This window comes from Heloderma suspectum, chromosome 6 (assembly GCF_057233095.1).
Source record: "Heloderma suspectum isolate Gila_16-S chromosome 6, 16-S_ref, whole genome shotgun sequence".
In the NCBI taxonomy this organism is placed as follows: Eukaryota; Metazoa; Chordata; class Lepidosauria; order Squamata; family Helodermatidae; genus Heloderma; species Heloderma suspectum.
The window spans coordinates 106183998-106199854 of record NC_139463.1 but is presented as its reverse complement, the minus strand read 5'-3'; the positions used below and the strand labels follow the sequence as shown (position 1 = coordinate 106199854).

General features: G+C 45.7%; 1 protein-coding gene across 1 annotated transcript; it reads left to right on the top strand.

Moving 5' to 3' along the window:
- The first annotated feature begins 885 nt into the window (after positions 1-885).
- LOC146342303 (uncharacterized) lies at positions 886-11384 on the top strand. The gene is made up of 5 exons (XM_084808493.1): positions 886-992; positions 1889-2041; positions 8552-8614; positions 10035-10161; positions 10420-11384. Exons 4-5 carry the CDS (start codon positions 10083-10085, stop codon positions 10941-10943), a joined length of 603 nt encoding a protein of 200 aa, XP_084664619.1. The 5' UTR covers positions 886-992; positions 1889-2041; positions 8552-8614; positions 10035-10082; the 3' UTR covers positions 10944-11384.
- The last annotated feature ends 4473 nt before the right edge of the window (positions 11385-15857 follow it).

Below are 15857 nucleotides of genomic sequence, written 5' to 3'. Positions count from 1 at the left end.
AGCTGTCTCCGTGAGCCTGCATAACTTCCGTAAGGATCACTATTTTTCGTAACTGTTTACGTATTTTTCCCCTGCCCTGCCATGCAGTAATTACTTTCAACAAAAACACCTCCTCTTCCTTGTAGGGTCTTCCCAAAAGAAGGCTGTCTTCGGTGTGCCTGGGGCATAAACTATTTGTTTAAAGCAATGCTGTTTTAAATAGGAGTGCACAAAAGCCACTTACCTGGTCTCGCAGCTTTTTGCAGTGGGGGGGAGGCTCTTCGCTGCTCTCCCCGCGAAGTTCAGGCCGGGGGGGGAGGCTTCCAGCCTTGCCCGGCCAAAATTCAGGCCAGGGGGGAGGCGTCTCGCCTCGCCCGGCCGCGAAATAAAAAGTTAAAAAAAAACACGCCCCCGTGATAGGCTACGTGACGATTAACGTAGCCTATCATGGCTAGATCTGCAAAGTCAGCCATGATAGGCTACGTAAATCGTCACGTAGCCTATCACGGGTGACTTAAAAAAAAAAAAAGCGCGTACGCAAATGGCGGCCCCCATAGGGAGCCGCCATTCGCGTTCCGTATTTGGTCACTGTAGTCTACATAAATCTTTACGTAGACTACGGTGAAAATAAGGGCAACGCAAATAGCCTTGCCCTTATTTTCGCTGTAGTCTACGTAATCTTTACATAGACTACAGCGACCAAATAAGGAACATGAATGGCGGCTCCCTATGGGGGCCGCCATTAGCCGTACGCGCTTTTTTTTTTTTTTAAGTCACCCGTGATAGGCTACGTGACGATTTACGTAGCCTATCACAGCTGACTTTGCAAATCTAGCCGTGATAGGCTACGTTAATCGTCACGTAGCCTATCACGGGGGCTTTGTTTTTTTTTTTACTTTTATTGGAATGGGGGCGGCGGCAGCCGGTCGAAGGACTGGCTGCTGCTCCCACCCCTGACGAAGACCCGACGAACCGCCGCCGGGACCTGCCGCCAGGAGGGACATTCGGGAAAGGTAAGTCCCATCCCGGGGGGGGGGGTGCGGGGGGTGGGGGGGGTGGAGAATTTCTCCCCGAAACTTCTTCGGGGGCCCAACATGTTGGCTCTCGGCCCCCCGAAGTTTCGGGGAGAAATTCTCCACCATCCCTAGTTTTAAAGAAAGAAAAAACCTTTTAAAATGACCATGCCTGTCCTGCAGCCTTGCACCAGTATTATTCTCCCTGCTAAGCTTTATATTTCCACATCCAGCTTTGTTGTTGACGTTGTGAGGCTAAAATGGAGAGGGAAAACCATCTCTGTGCATGTTTACTCAGAAGTAAGTCTTCTCCTCTCCATTTTAGCCTCACAACGTCAACAAGGGAGAATAATACCTCATGCAGGGCTCCAGACCAGCACGGTCATTTTAAAAGGTTTTTCTTTCTTTAAAACAGTATTGCTTTAAACCAAGAGTGCATCACTCAGGCACACCTAGGACAGCCTTCTTTTGGGAAGCCCCTAGGAGGAGGAAATGTTTTGGCTGAAAGTAAACAGAGATGGAGGATTTCAATTGAAAAAGAACCCCCACAAACAAGGTGGTGAGCACAATTCATTTTTTAAAAAAAAAACCTTACATATTTTGTTATTGGAATATACTACCTTGCGTTTTTATTTACGAAAATTCCACAACTCTGTGCGGATGACAAAAAAAAAGCCACATGACTGCTGGCTCCGCAGGACGTCGTGGTGCCATTCTGCGTAGGATTCCGTGGCACAGACAGATTCCGTGGCACAGCTGCCATTTGTGTATGCTGGGGGGGGGTTGGGGGGGGAGGTTAGCCGTGATAGGCTATGTAAATACTTACGTAGCCTATCACAGAAGCCTAGATGGACGCAAATGGCAGCTGCTACAGCGGCCGCCATTTGCGTCCGCAGCAGCCCGTCCATGGCCAGAAATCCAGCTGCGGACGGCCCTGGACGGATGCTCTGTGGAGCCACCACAGAGCGGAGCCGGCCAAGCAGGATTCGAGGATTCTGGGAGGAGGGACGGAGCACCTCCCCCCACACCATCAGCATAATCCACGAAAGGTAAGTGATTTTCGTACATCCCTAGAAAATAGTAGGTTACACCCAAACTGTGAGTTGCAGCCTCTGACTTTTTACGGTGGCAATGGAGATCTTCCGCATCTTGGTGTTGGTTGCTTGGTTATTGAGTTGTGTTCCTTTCCCAAAGGCTACTCTGTCATAGGGATGGCAGAGAATTCCGCCACGGATCTCGGGGAGGCCGAATGCCAGTGCATTTGGCCCCTGAAATCTGTGGCGGAATGGCCTGCCACCCCCCCTGCCACCCCCGCAGATCCCCCCGGGATGAGACTTACCTGGGGTGGATCGTCCGGGTGTGAGCGGCTCTGGCAGCGTCGGTGGCGGCTGGTCTTCCAATCGGCTGCCGCCGCCGCCATTTCCAGGTTTTTGTTTTTGTTTTTGTTTTACACCCACGTGATAGGCTACATAAGTTATGTAGTGGACGCTATTTACGTTCCCCTTATTTTCGCTGTCTTAGTCTACGTAATTATTTACGTAGACTAAGATGGCCCAAAATAAAGAACGCAAATGGTGGTGGCTGTAGCCAAATAACTGCAGAGCTCTCTCCAACTACCACCAGATCTCTCTGTCATAATGACCCAAAGCAGGCTTTTTTCTCCAATATATCTAGCATTTCCTCCCCCTCTTCCACACTGTTGTGAATTGGAGACTCCTGGGTTATGCCCAGGAGTCAGCCCTACTTTGGCAACTAGAGTTGCCATTCACCAGAGCTCTTTCCCTCCCTCCTACTCCTCCTCTCTCCCTCCCGGATCTTTCTCAAGCTGATAAATTTTGGAGATGGGCTGTCTGGGCTTCAAAATGTATCAGAATAGCTCCTAATCTCCAAGGCAGACTGAGGCGCTTCACTGGTGACCCGCTTTGCTTTGGAGTGCCTTGGTGCTGGTCTGATTTGCTTTGAAAGCCAATATTCCCTAACACTGTAGCCTTTCAGTCTACTCCCCAGTGAGATGACTGTGATGGCTCCTGTTTTAAGAACACTTTGCACATGTTCAGATGCAGAAGCCCTCATTTCTATATCATCACTTTCTATGTTGTGAGTCTGAGTACTGGCATGGAAAAATGGGTACTGGAGCTTTTCCCTGGTGACCCTGCTGCTGTCACTGGGAGGAGCTATAGCTCAGGAATATATCAGATTGGTGAAGTCCTGGAAACACTTCACTGCAGTAATACTTATTTCAATTGTCATCTTCGATCTCATTTCCTATGGAGCATTATTTAACATTTGGAAGTTCCAGGCTCCTGGAAATTCATGTTTGGTTGTACTGATACTTTGGAAAAGAGATATTTGAAGTCTAAGGGTGCTTCCAGATGAAGGGCTCCCAGCACTGCCAATTACAGATGCTGTCAAACTATTCCATGTTTCCTTGTTTATCAGAGGGTAACAAATAGGTTGGCAAAAGCAGTGGGAAGACATGGGAGGGTTACAAATGGAAAGCAACTTTGTAAGCACCCCATGTAACATTCTGTTAGGGAGGCAGTATGATTGAATGATAAAAATTTCCTCAGTAAGCACCCCAAATATCACAATCTGGCAAATTCCAAGGAAATACCATTAGCCATTTCCGAAGTGGCTGACCACCCAGCTACCTGGAAGGAGGATGGGTGGTTGAGAAATTCTTTGAATGAATAAGCAAACAATGCATTGTAAACCTTTTTTTCTTCCAATCCAGCTTCACTCTTTTCTGAGAAGAATCTGCTTTAATAACAGTGCTGGGGAAGAAATTTTTTTTGATGACAGTGGGGACCTGGCAGGTGGATATGAGCTCATAAACCTGGTCTCCTTCCCCAATGAATCCTTCCAGAGAATCCAAGTTGGGAGGATGGAGACTGAGGGGAATACACAGAATGGGTTCACTATTAATGGAAGTGCCATTGTGTGGAATACTACGTTTAATCAGGTGGGAATGACTCTTCTTATTTTCACCATCATCATCTGTATCATCAGCATTTTTAAAAGCACATTACAGATACTGCTATCCAGGGTGGTTGATAATTGATCAGAATATGGCAGTCATGCCTAGTTTTTATTTATTTTTGTTTAAATTGATTAAATACCTGATAATTTTCTCAAGGCATTGTACAGGATATAATAAGACCAAAAATGAAAAATAATAATTTCCCAATGAAAACGGCCAATAATATATAAAATGAATAAATACACCAACACATCATAAAATATAACATTAACATAGAAAGTGAAATGACTGTCAGGTATAAAAGATGAAGCACATCGTAGGGACTAAGTGAGTGAAACTCACAGAGCAATCCTATGCTTCTTTGGAGAGTGTATCCAAGGACTATTGGATAGGTCGGATCCCCCCTCCTGAGGACAAAGGAGCTCCTGGGTCCTCAGCTGGAGGAATCTGACTTCAGATCCTTCTGCCTTCCTCACCCCTGCCACACTGTGCCAAAGTTGCCACCGAAGGCACCACAGCACCTGTTCCTCCATGGTCACAACTGCAGAAGTGCCCCCTCATTCCCCCTCTGTGCCAGGCTCTTGCAGGCAGGGCTTTGGATAGACAGAGGGATCTTAAACACACACAAAAACATGGAAATATTTTAAAAGTCTAGGAGAAGAGAAATGTCTATGCCAGCTGCTGAAGAGATAGCAATGTCTGTGCCCTGTGGACTTCCCTTGGGAGAGCATTCTGGAGCTTGGGGACCACCCTAGAAAAAAGGACTTTCTCTTGCTTCCACTCTCCAAGCATCAGAATAAGGGGGGACTTGGAGAATGGGTTGCCGTGGATGGTCTAAAAGTTCAGGTAGGCATATATGGGAGGAGGTGTCCTATCAGGAACCAAGGTTCCAAGACATGGAAAGCGCCACAGGGCAAGCCCTGCACTTTGAATTGGGCCCAGATGCTAATTTGGGGCCAGTGCACGTGAGAGAGGAACTGTGCAATATGATCATAATGCCTGGCAAAATTACAATTCTTACAGCTATATTTTGCACCAGCTGAAATTTCCAGTCAATCTTCAAAGGCAGCCCCAAGTACAGATTGTTACATTAATCCACACAGGAGCATATCAGGGCATAGATGACTGCAGCTAAGGTATCCAGATACAATGGAGATCAATTTACTGCAGCTAGCCTAAATGCACTCCAGACATCTTGAAGAAAGTTCCTAGTAGGACTTTTGCAGTGGAGAAAAAAAATAGACAAGTATACTGAGTGAGATAATCATTCAGAGAACGTAGGTGTTTAAGATGACAATTAAGATGATGTCACTATCACTAATCTCTGGCGCAGGTTTTTTTGAGTGCAAATAACCCCTTTCCCCTGGTACTTTCCTATTCAGCTTCACACTGGATGCCCTCCAGCTCTTCTCATAAACCTCTATTTGGCTGAGTACACATTACCTGGGAAAAAAGTCACACTGAACTCAGAGGAGCATATAGGATTGCTCTTTCACTACTCCCTGTGATTGTAGAAACCTCTCCCCTCTCCATCATTGCTCCTGCTGTGCTAGGCTCTGGCTGGCAGGGCTTTGGACAGATGGAGGCATCTGAAGCACTCGAAATGCAAAAAGGATTTGAAAGAGCAGAAGAATAGAAATGTCTTAGCCTGGAGTTGAAGAGGCAACAATGTGGGTGCCTTGTGGACTTGCCTTGGAATGGCATTTTGGAGCTGGGGGACCAGCACCAAAATGCTGCCACTCCCCACTGCAGCTAAGGTATCCAGATATGATGGAGATACATTTACTGCAAGTGGGCTAAATGCACTCTGGATGCCTTGAAGAAACTTCCTAGCATGCTGTTTGCGGTGGAGAGAAAAAACAGACAGGAATAACTGCTTCTTTCTCGATGCATTCCAGACTGGTAGCCTTCAAGGCCTGATAGGCTTTGCGTCCCTTCTGCCCCACATTGGCCCTTTGTTCTTTCTACCCCTTCAGCTTGACTGAATTTACAGCTTAAGACTCATCTGTGTACCATTAGAGATAACATTGGCCATGATTTGTCCCATTATTTTTCTCTTTTGCAATTTTTTTTATTTTAACTTTAAAAAAAGGCAGAATGAAATTATCTACAAAATTCTATAGAACATCATATTCACTTCTGAAATTATATGAGGATATATTTAAATTAAATGAAACTTTGAATAATGGGATACTGAAGCATGGATACAGAACATATTAATTTTGACATGATGCTTTGTCCTTCAGGAATCAATAAAAGTACCCCACTTTTTAATCTTCATGTATGTATTCATGTATGTATATCATGTATGCATGTATTTATACCAAATGTACGATTGATCAGAATACCATCCCTTAATTCCACCCAGTTTAACAATTATGCCAATTGACACACCTAGTTCATCCATTCCCTGTGAGTAGACAGTTCTGAATCTTCCAATTTTTAGCAACCATCAGCTTTGCTGCTGTTAATAAAGTAGAGAAAAATTGGTTCATCCATTCTTTCATACACATGAATAGAAAATAGGGATGTACGAAAGTCACTTACCTGAACCGAAATTTGCTTCGCGGTGGGGGGGAGGTGTCCCGTCCCTCCCCCCCCGAAATTCTGGCCGGGGGGGAGGTGCCCCATCCCTCCTGCCGTGAATCCCAGCTGGCCAGGAACGCAAATGGTGGCGGCCATAGCCGCCGCCGTTTGCATCCCTGCAGTCAGCCGTGATAGGCTACGTAAATGTTTAGGTAGCCTATCACGGCTGACTGCAAAAAAAAACGCAAATGGGTGCCACCATTTACGTTCCTTATTTTGGCACGGGTAGTCTATGTAAACATTTTCATAGACTACGGCGAAAGTAGGGGAACGCAAATAGCGTAGATGCTACGCTATTTGCGTTCCCCTTATTTTCGCCGTAGTCTACGTAAATGTTTACATAGACTACACGTGCCAAAATAAGGAACGCAAATGGCAGCTCCCATGGGCGCCGCCATTTGCATATGCACTTTTTTTTTTTCCACTCAACCGTGGTAGGCTATGTAAACATTTACGTAGCCTAGCACGATATTTTTTGAAAATCTAGCCATGATAGGCTACGTAAATCTTTACGTAGCCTATCATGTTTTTGTGTGTGTGTGTGTGTTTTTTCTGGAAATGGCAGCGGCGGCAGCCAGTCGAAAGACCGGCCGCCGCCGCCGCCGAACCGCTGCCGAACTGCTGCTGGAGCCGCCACCGCCAGGGAGGTTCGCCAAAGGTAAGTCCCATCCTGGGGGGGGGGCGGGGGGGCAGACCGTTTCACCACCGATTTCGGGGGGCCGAATGCGCTGGCATTCGGCCTCCCTGAGATTCGTGGCGAAATTCTGACATCCCTAATAGAAATGGAAGCTCACTGGGTGACTTTGGGCCAGTCACACACTCTCAGCCCAACCTACCTCACAGGGTTGTTGTTGTGAGGATAAAATGGAGAGGAGGAGGATAATGTAAGCCACCTTGGGTTCCTTGCAAGAGGAATAAAGGCGGGATATAAATGCAATAATAAATAAATAAACAAACAAACAAACATTGCTTTCCAGGTTCCACATATCCTTGGTATCAAAGATGGCGACCATTGGTGCTTGTCTCAGGACCTTTGTGTTGTGACAAATATTTGCCCCAGAAGTCTCTGTAAGACTCTGCACCAAGCTTCCTAAGTGGTTACCTTGTAAATATTTCTCCTAGAAGATTTTGGTCTCTTCCTCTCTCATAAACTTATCTCTCACACAAATTTTAATTTGTCATAAGTAGCAACTGATATTTTAAAATGGAGTATCATATGAAGTTTGAATGATTGTAGCATGGGATTCTAACAGAAGCATTTGTTATTTCTCACTGACCTCTGAACTTGCAGACCAAGAAAAATAAAGCTAAAACCATTTCCGAACTAAGCTCAGGAAATACAAGGTTTCCCGCCAACTCCAGGAAGAATGTGAATCAGATAAGAACATCGTGGAAAAGGATACTTGTTCACTGACTATTGTTCACATGTTCGGCTTGTGATGCCCTAAACTGAATCTAAAATATGGTGGAGAGGACAAAGAACTGCAAAACTGCTCAAGATGAAAATAGTCCAGTGCAGGAAACCTGGGTAGATGGTATCCTGTCTGGAACATACAGAAATGTGTTCTCAGCAGAGCTGAAAAAAGAAAAGAAATAAAATATTACTTCCCAAAACCGCAGCTGGGATTTGGGGGAAAATAATCAGTAATTATAAAAGAAATTCTGTTCTGGATAAAGGTATTACATAAGGTTTTTCTAAGAAATCCTAGGAATAGAGAGAGAGAAAAAGGAACTTCATGACAAAACATAGGCCTCATTGATGTCTCTGTTCCTTTTTGCTACAAGCTCAGACATGTCATTGGGTAAAACACTTCATCTTTAGAAAGGCAATGCTCCTGAAATGATTCTTCGAAAGCTTTTTGAAATGACTTTTGCTTCCAGTTCTCCTGAAAGTAGACTTGAAAAAGCATTTTAAAATATGTTTTGCTTGCACTAACTTTGTATTTTGTATTCTGTATTCTGTATTCTTTATTCTTATTTCAATTTTGAACAGACAGCTTCAGATTTTGATGTAAAAGATGAAAATACATCGCAGATAATTCAATCTAAAAGTTCTGTGAGTGCATTCATTTGTATTCTTGATGGTACTTTTTGCTGGGGAAATGGCATAGGACATATTACATGCCGATCCATGATCAAGGTCGATATAGAAATCCTACGTCACAATATCCCCAGAACAAGACCAAATCTGCCCAACTGTATACATGTGTTGAAACTAGGAATGTCAGAGAATTTCACCACGAATCTCGGGGAGGCCGAATGCCAGTGCATTTGGCCCCCTGAAATCGGTGGCGAAATGGTCTGCCCCCCCCAACCCCCACCCGGGACAGGACTTACCTTGGGTGAATCTTCCTGGCGGCGGCGGCTCTGGCAGCAGTTCGGCGGCGGCTGTGGCAGCCAGTCTTCCGACTGGCTGCCGCCACCATTTCCAGTAAAAAAAAACCCCAAAAACGTGATAGGCTACGTAAAGATTTACGTAGCATATGACGGCTAGATTTTTAAAAAATACCGTGATAGGCTATGTAAAAATTTACATAGCCTATCACGGCTGATTTTAAAGAAAAAGAAAAAACATGTGCGTATGCAAAGGGTTCCTTATTTTGACACATCTTATTTTTGCGTTCCTTATTTTGACACATCTTAGTCTACGTAAACATTTACGTAGACTAAGACGGTGAAAATAAGGGGAACGCAAATAGCGTAGCATCTACGCTATTTGTGTTCCCCTTATTTTCGCCGTCTTAGTCTACGTAAACATTTACATAAACTAAGACGGCGAAAATAAGGGGAACGCAAGTAGCGTAGCATCTACACTATTTGCGTTCCCCTTATTTTCATCATCTTAGTCTACGTAAATGTTTACATAGACTAAGATGTAAGGAATGCAAATGCAAAATAAGGAATGCATTTGCGTACACGTGGTTATTTTTTTTTTCTTTTAAATCAGCCATGATAGGCTACATAAACATTTACGTAGCCTATCACGGCTGACTGCAGGGATGCAAACGGCGGCGGCTACGGCCGCCACCATTTGCGGACCCGGCCTGCCAGAATTCGGGGAGGGAGGACGGAGTGCCTCCCCCACGGCCAGAATTTCGGGGGGAGGGACGGAGCGCCTCCCCCCCACCTTGAATCAATTTCGTAAAAAGGTAAGTGACTTTCGTACATCCCTAGTTGAAACTGCACATTACAGCAGAGCGTTAAAAGATCACCTGAAAGCCAAGAGTGAATATTTGCAAGAGGGTAGAAAGAAGCTGAGGCCATCTGGTTGGTGTTGTTGCTGAGATGGTTCTTTGGGTGACAATAGCTAGGGGTTCTGGGCCCCCATTGTCTTCAACAAAGAACAAAGAACTAAAACAGTTGGGGTTTCCTCCTTTGGAACTGCTCTCTCCCCTTCGTTGAATGCCAGTGAATACCTCAGAAGCTTTTTTACAGCCAGTTCCAACAGATCTGTTCTTCCTTGTGGTTACTATTAGTTGCTGCCCAGTTCCACTTGTGCTGAGAGCTGCCACCCTGGCCAGAGCATGTCCGTCCAGGAGGGGAAGCAAGCGTGTTGCTATGATTGCACTGAGTGCCCCCAAGGGAGGATTTCCATCCAGATGGGTAAGTGAAGGGATCCAGAGTGACCTGGAAAATAACACAAAAAGTTTAAATTCAGGTTTAATGTAAGTCCTGGCAGCTTTGTCCATCAGCAAGTATATGAATTCATTCCCTCACACAGATGACAAAAAAAAAAGAGAGCATGGATGCCTAAAAAAGAGGAAGCTGTGTAATAGTTTTGTTTGCTACAATATTACATTCGATGAAAGCGACCACTTTAGTGTATTTTGGAAATACTGAGGCATCGCTTCTTACTTTCAGATGCAGAGCAATATGAGATATGCCCTGAAGATCAGTATCCAAACAAGAACCAGGACCAATGTATTCCGAAGGAAATAAGCTACCTATCTTATGAGGAGGCCTTGGGAGTGGTTCTGGCATCCTTAGCTCTTCTCCTCTCAGACTGTGATCACAGTTGCTGTGACTGGGAGCTTCAGTCTGCATTGGAACACCCCCATCGTCAAAGCCAACAATTGGAACATCATCTGTGGCCTGCTCTCCTCTCTGCTACTCTGCATTCTCTGCTCCTCCTTATTCTTTGGCTGGCCTGGGAAGGTGACCTGCTTCCTGAGACAAACAGTGTTTGGCGTCGTCTTCTCCATCTCCGTTGCTTGTGTGTTGGCAAAGACCATCACCGTGGTTTTGGCCTTCATGGCCACCAAGCCTGGGAACAGGATGAGGAAATGGGTGGGGAAGAGACTGGCAGGATCAGTCATCTTTCCCTCTTCTCTGACGCAAACTGGCATCTGTGCTGTGTGGCTGGCAACTTCTCCGCCCTTCCCTGAGTTTGACACGCACTCCCAGCTTGACACCATCACAGTTCAATGCAATGACGGCTCAGCCCTCATGTTCTACCTTGTCCTGGGCTACATGGGCCTTTTGGCCACCGTCAGCTTCTCAGTGGCTTTCTTTGCCAGGAAGTTGCCGGATAATTTCAATGAAGCCAAGCTGATCACTTTCAGCATGTTGGTGTTCTGCAGTGTCTGGGTGTCTTTTGCTCCAACCTACCTGAGCATCAAGGGGAAATTCATGGTGGCTGTAGAGGTCTTCTCCATTTTGGCCTCTAGTTCTGGCTTATTGGGTTGTATTTTTCTTCCCAAATGCTACATTATTTTGCTGAGGCCTGAGCTGAACACCAGAGAGCAATTAGAAAGGAAAAAGAATGGTTAGAATTGAGAGGGGAAGTGATGTCATTCCTCAGAATGGTAGTGGATTAAAACTTGGCCATGTTCATCTGGGAGTATGTGGTCTTTCAAATACTCTTATCCCAAATAATGTAGGTAAGACACAGCTCTATGAATTGTGGACAGAAACAGACTGGTAGTCCGTGTTCCAGGAGTCACATGCTCCTGATAAATGCTCCACCTAGTTGTTTGACTGCAGTGTTTTTAGGGAGCTGAAGTTTCTGAACACTTTTCAAAGTCAGTCCACCATCAGGTGCATTTCACTTATGCAAGTGCAATTTTTCTAATGCACGTGTCACCATAGCGAGATTTCGCATGCTCAGGAATGGGCACACTTGGGGCTTCAGCTTTAGTTATGCAAATGCACTACTGTCCACTCTTGAAACCCTGTCATCATGATTTAGGGCAGAATTGTTGTTGTTGTTGTTGTTGTTACTATTATTATTTTTAGAAATATTTCTTAGCTGCCTTTCACGGCAGAAGCCCTCCCAAGGTGGCTTACTGCAATAAAACATATAAAACCGTTAAGATATAAAAATGATAAGAACATAAACACCATAAAGATGCAATAAAAACCAACCATAAAAATCCTAATACAAACATCAATACCAACCAACAGTAAAACCAGCAGCAACAACAGTGATAAACAGCAACAACAGCAACCATATCAGGCAAAGGCCACAGGAGAATCGTAGGCTACACCCAAACTGTGAGTTGCAGCCTCCGACTTTTTATGGGGGCAATGAATTTCTTCTGTATCTTGGTGTTTGTTGCTTGGTTATTGAGTTGCGTTTCTTTCCCAAAGGCTACTCTGTCATACAGAGAGAAACCTGGAGACTGCTGTTAGCAAGAAATGGAATTGTATCACTTCACTCTTGTGAATATTTCTTCTCTTCTGCCTTTCCTCTCCCTGGTGTAACTCTTGTGGAAGGACTCCCTTGTTTCCTCATTTGATTTTGATTGGCCATGCGTTATTGGGAAATGAGAGTCATCAGACTTCGTGGGCCATTGTGGAATTGCAGGGAATTCAGGATATATATGGAGACTTGTCTAGAAATCTGCTACACTATCAGTGTTACAATTTTCCATCTTTTTCACTGTTCTGTGACCATCTTCCTAGTTCTCCAGGCTGACCATCAGGGTGGCATGAAGTGTAGGCCGTCTTTGGCCAGCTCAAAGTAGAAATGGCGCAGACTTGTCATCAAGGTTGACCTGGAAGCTTTTTAATGCACTGACATGCAGTTTTGCATTGATTAATGCATCTCTTCCAGCTGTGTCAGTCTTTTCTGAATGGCAAGGAACAGTGGTGGTGGTGGTGGTGGTGGTACCGGTGTTACTGCAGTGAAGCCATTTGGCGCCATTGCCCCTTGACAGAGCATCTGTTTTGGAAGTATGAGTCCACTGGGTTGACTTCCAAGCCACGTCTGTTTGAAGGATCTCTGGTAGTTAAATGACAAGAGGACCCTGTCTGAGAATCTCCTGAGAGTGAGAATAGGTGGGACTGAGCTGGATGGACTGCCTGGGAGGGATGTCTGAAAATATGGCCTTTGGGGGCCCAGGGCATCCCCACTCGACTTGCATTGGTGAGCTGAGCTATGGTTTTTTTCCCGCAATCGAGGAACTTCTTACAGTTTTCTTCTTCTCACCAGTAGAAAGTTGCACAAATTGCAGTCACAATTTGCATAATTTGTACATACTACAGCCGGAATTCGTTTGAGTCACACACATTGCGGCCATAACTTGTCCAAATTAAGCGGGTTAGGGATGGAATTTCAACAAAGTATGCAAATTACAGCCACAATTTTCACAACTTTCTATTGACAAGAAAAAACACCAGAAAATTCACAAACTGGCCCGACGTGACACTGATCAAGGCAGACCAGTTCATGCGGAAGTGAGCTGAAATCCATGAGTTCGAGTTGCCAAACAAACTCCCCCTCCCTCCCCAGGATGGATTCCTCCAATGTACCTAACCACTGTTCAGACTCATTATGTCATCAAAGCAGCTTCTAACATCCTGCTGCAATTGTGCTGTTGGTAGTGGATGATATCAGTTCTACTCCCATTGCCTTGTTAAAGCTGCAAATGCATCCATAGGTAATGTAGGTAATGTAGAAATTAGTTTCAGGATATAGTTGGCCCCAGGTCTGCATTTTCTTCAAGAAACCCTTCCAGGGGGCACATGCCAGAGATAGTGGGGCCGTCTGCTTTAGGTGGGTGGGGAGAAAGCTCATGTGGGTGGGGCCACCAACAGTCTCTCCTACAGACATGTACATTGATTAGCATCCATGCATAAGACACACCCAGTCATACATGCAAACACCCTTTTTGTGCTGAAAGCCTCCATTCACACCCATAACATGCTCAGTCACTGTCACACACGACACACATCCACCGGGTTGTGGAATGAGCTCCACAGGGAGGTTCACCTGGCACCTATGTTGTACCCACTCCGGAACCTGGTGAAGAGCAGTTTCTTTTCCCAAGAATGTTCACATTGTAGTATTCTAGTCTCTTAGCTCTGCTGTTTTAAATTTGTTTCTGTATTTTAAAGCTCTGCATTGCTGCGAGGTTTAGTTCTGGTTGTACTTTGTATTGTAGTTTTAATCTTTAATTTTTTATATTGTTTTTATGCTGCACTTGTAGGGATGCCTGAGAATTCCACCACGGACTCCATTGAGGCTGGATTCTTTTGAATCCAGTCTCTGGAGTCCGTGGCAGAACAGCTTGACCTACCTCTGCCTCCCTCCACACCTGCACAGAGCCAGATCCTCCTCGCCGGCCAGCTCCGTAGCACCAGCGATACGGCCGCCATTGCCATACCGCTGGCTGAGGCTGAGTGACTCTGGAAGCAAATGGTGTAGCAGATGCCATTTGTGGCTGTAAAGGTCTTCAGTTAAGCTAAATGCAGCCATAAATGACTGCATTTAGCTTAAACAAAGGGCTTTATGGCCGCAAATGGCATCTGCTACGCCATTTGCATTTGGGTTTTTCACGCGATAGGCTAGGGTCTCAAGAAGAGGCTTGGATAGGGATGGCAGAGAATTCCGCCATGGACTCCAGTGAGGCTGGATTCTTAGAATCTGGCCCCTGGAGTCTGCAGCGGAATGAAAGAATCACCTCCGCCACCCAGGGGAATCCGCACTGGCTGGATCCTACCTGCTGCCGGCCGGCTGCCACCATCTGCTGCCCTCCGCCAGCCTCCCCTGCTTGTCTTCGGATGCAAATGGCGTCCAGTGTAGCGGATGCCATTTGTGTCCCTGCCTTTTGCCATGATAGGCTACGTAAAGATTTATGTAGCCCATCACAGTAAAAGATAGGGGCACCAATGGTGTCTGCTACGCTGGATGCCATATGCGTCCGAAGACTGGCCGCAGCTGGAAGTCTGGCAGTGGCCGGCCCCGGCCAGCAGCTCTGTGGACTCGCTGCAGAGTGGAGCTGGCTGGGGAGGATTCTGGGGGGAGGACTAGATAGCCTTCCTCGCCCGCGGACCCCCCAGTGGACCCAGAGGTAAGACATTCGTACTTCCCTAGGCTTGGAATGGTTACGAGGCACCTGAAGAGAACCTAGAGAAGTGGCAGTGGCAGTAGGGAAGACAAAAGAGCCAACCCAGGAACAAAGGTCACTTGAGGCAAAAGATGGAGAAGGTCTGAGAGCAAGGAGTAGAAGATTCCAGAGAGATGGTCTTCGGGAAGGAGCTGAGGCCAGGGTGACCGTAGGTTGCTGAGGACGTGAAGCAACTGTGGCTGCTGGTCACCAAAACTGGCCTTGCAAAAGGCACTGAAACAGCTCAATAAACTGCGGAAGGGCTCTGACCATTCCTCTTTAAACCATACAATGAGAGCTATGAAAAACAGGTCCTGTGAATATTTTCTTACACATTTATGTCAAGACTCTGAACGAAATGTTTCATCAGAGAACCGGCGTATGTTTTCATCTCCTTGCAAAACATGTTGCAAACATTTGATCCCATCCAGCAGTCTGTCCATTTCCAGAATGGAAAGAGGGGACTGTGTGCAGGGTGGGGGGATGCAGCCTTGGCTGAAATGTCACAATGTGGAGAACAAGTAGAAACACAGAAAAGGTTGTTACGAGCTTTCATGTGCACTCTTGCATGTGACTATTATACAGAAGATACTAATTTAGCAAAAAAACAAAACAAGCAATTGGTAAAAGGTGTGTGTACGTGGGGAGGGGCGTTGGAGATCCCACTTAGCAAGTTAGGATTAGTACGAAAATGGGGAAAGTGGTGCTACATTCAGTAAACAAAGGTGTCTCCAGTAGCTCATCCTTAATACTATCACTGGTATTCATGGGTGCCCGGGGTGGACATGGTGGTAGAGTTGAACTTTGCACAAACTGATGCTTTAAAGTGGGGGGAAATAAAGGAAAAGAAAGCATTTTATAAAAATGATAAAATAAAAGTCTCACGTTTTGGGATGTTGCAGGTGTCCAGTAGGGGGGCGGAGTCTGGTAGATTCCATCCCGCTTGGCCTGCTGGACTGGGGTCGGTGA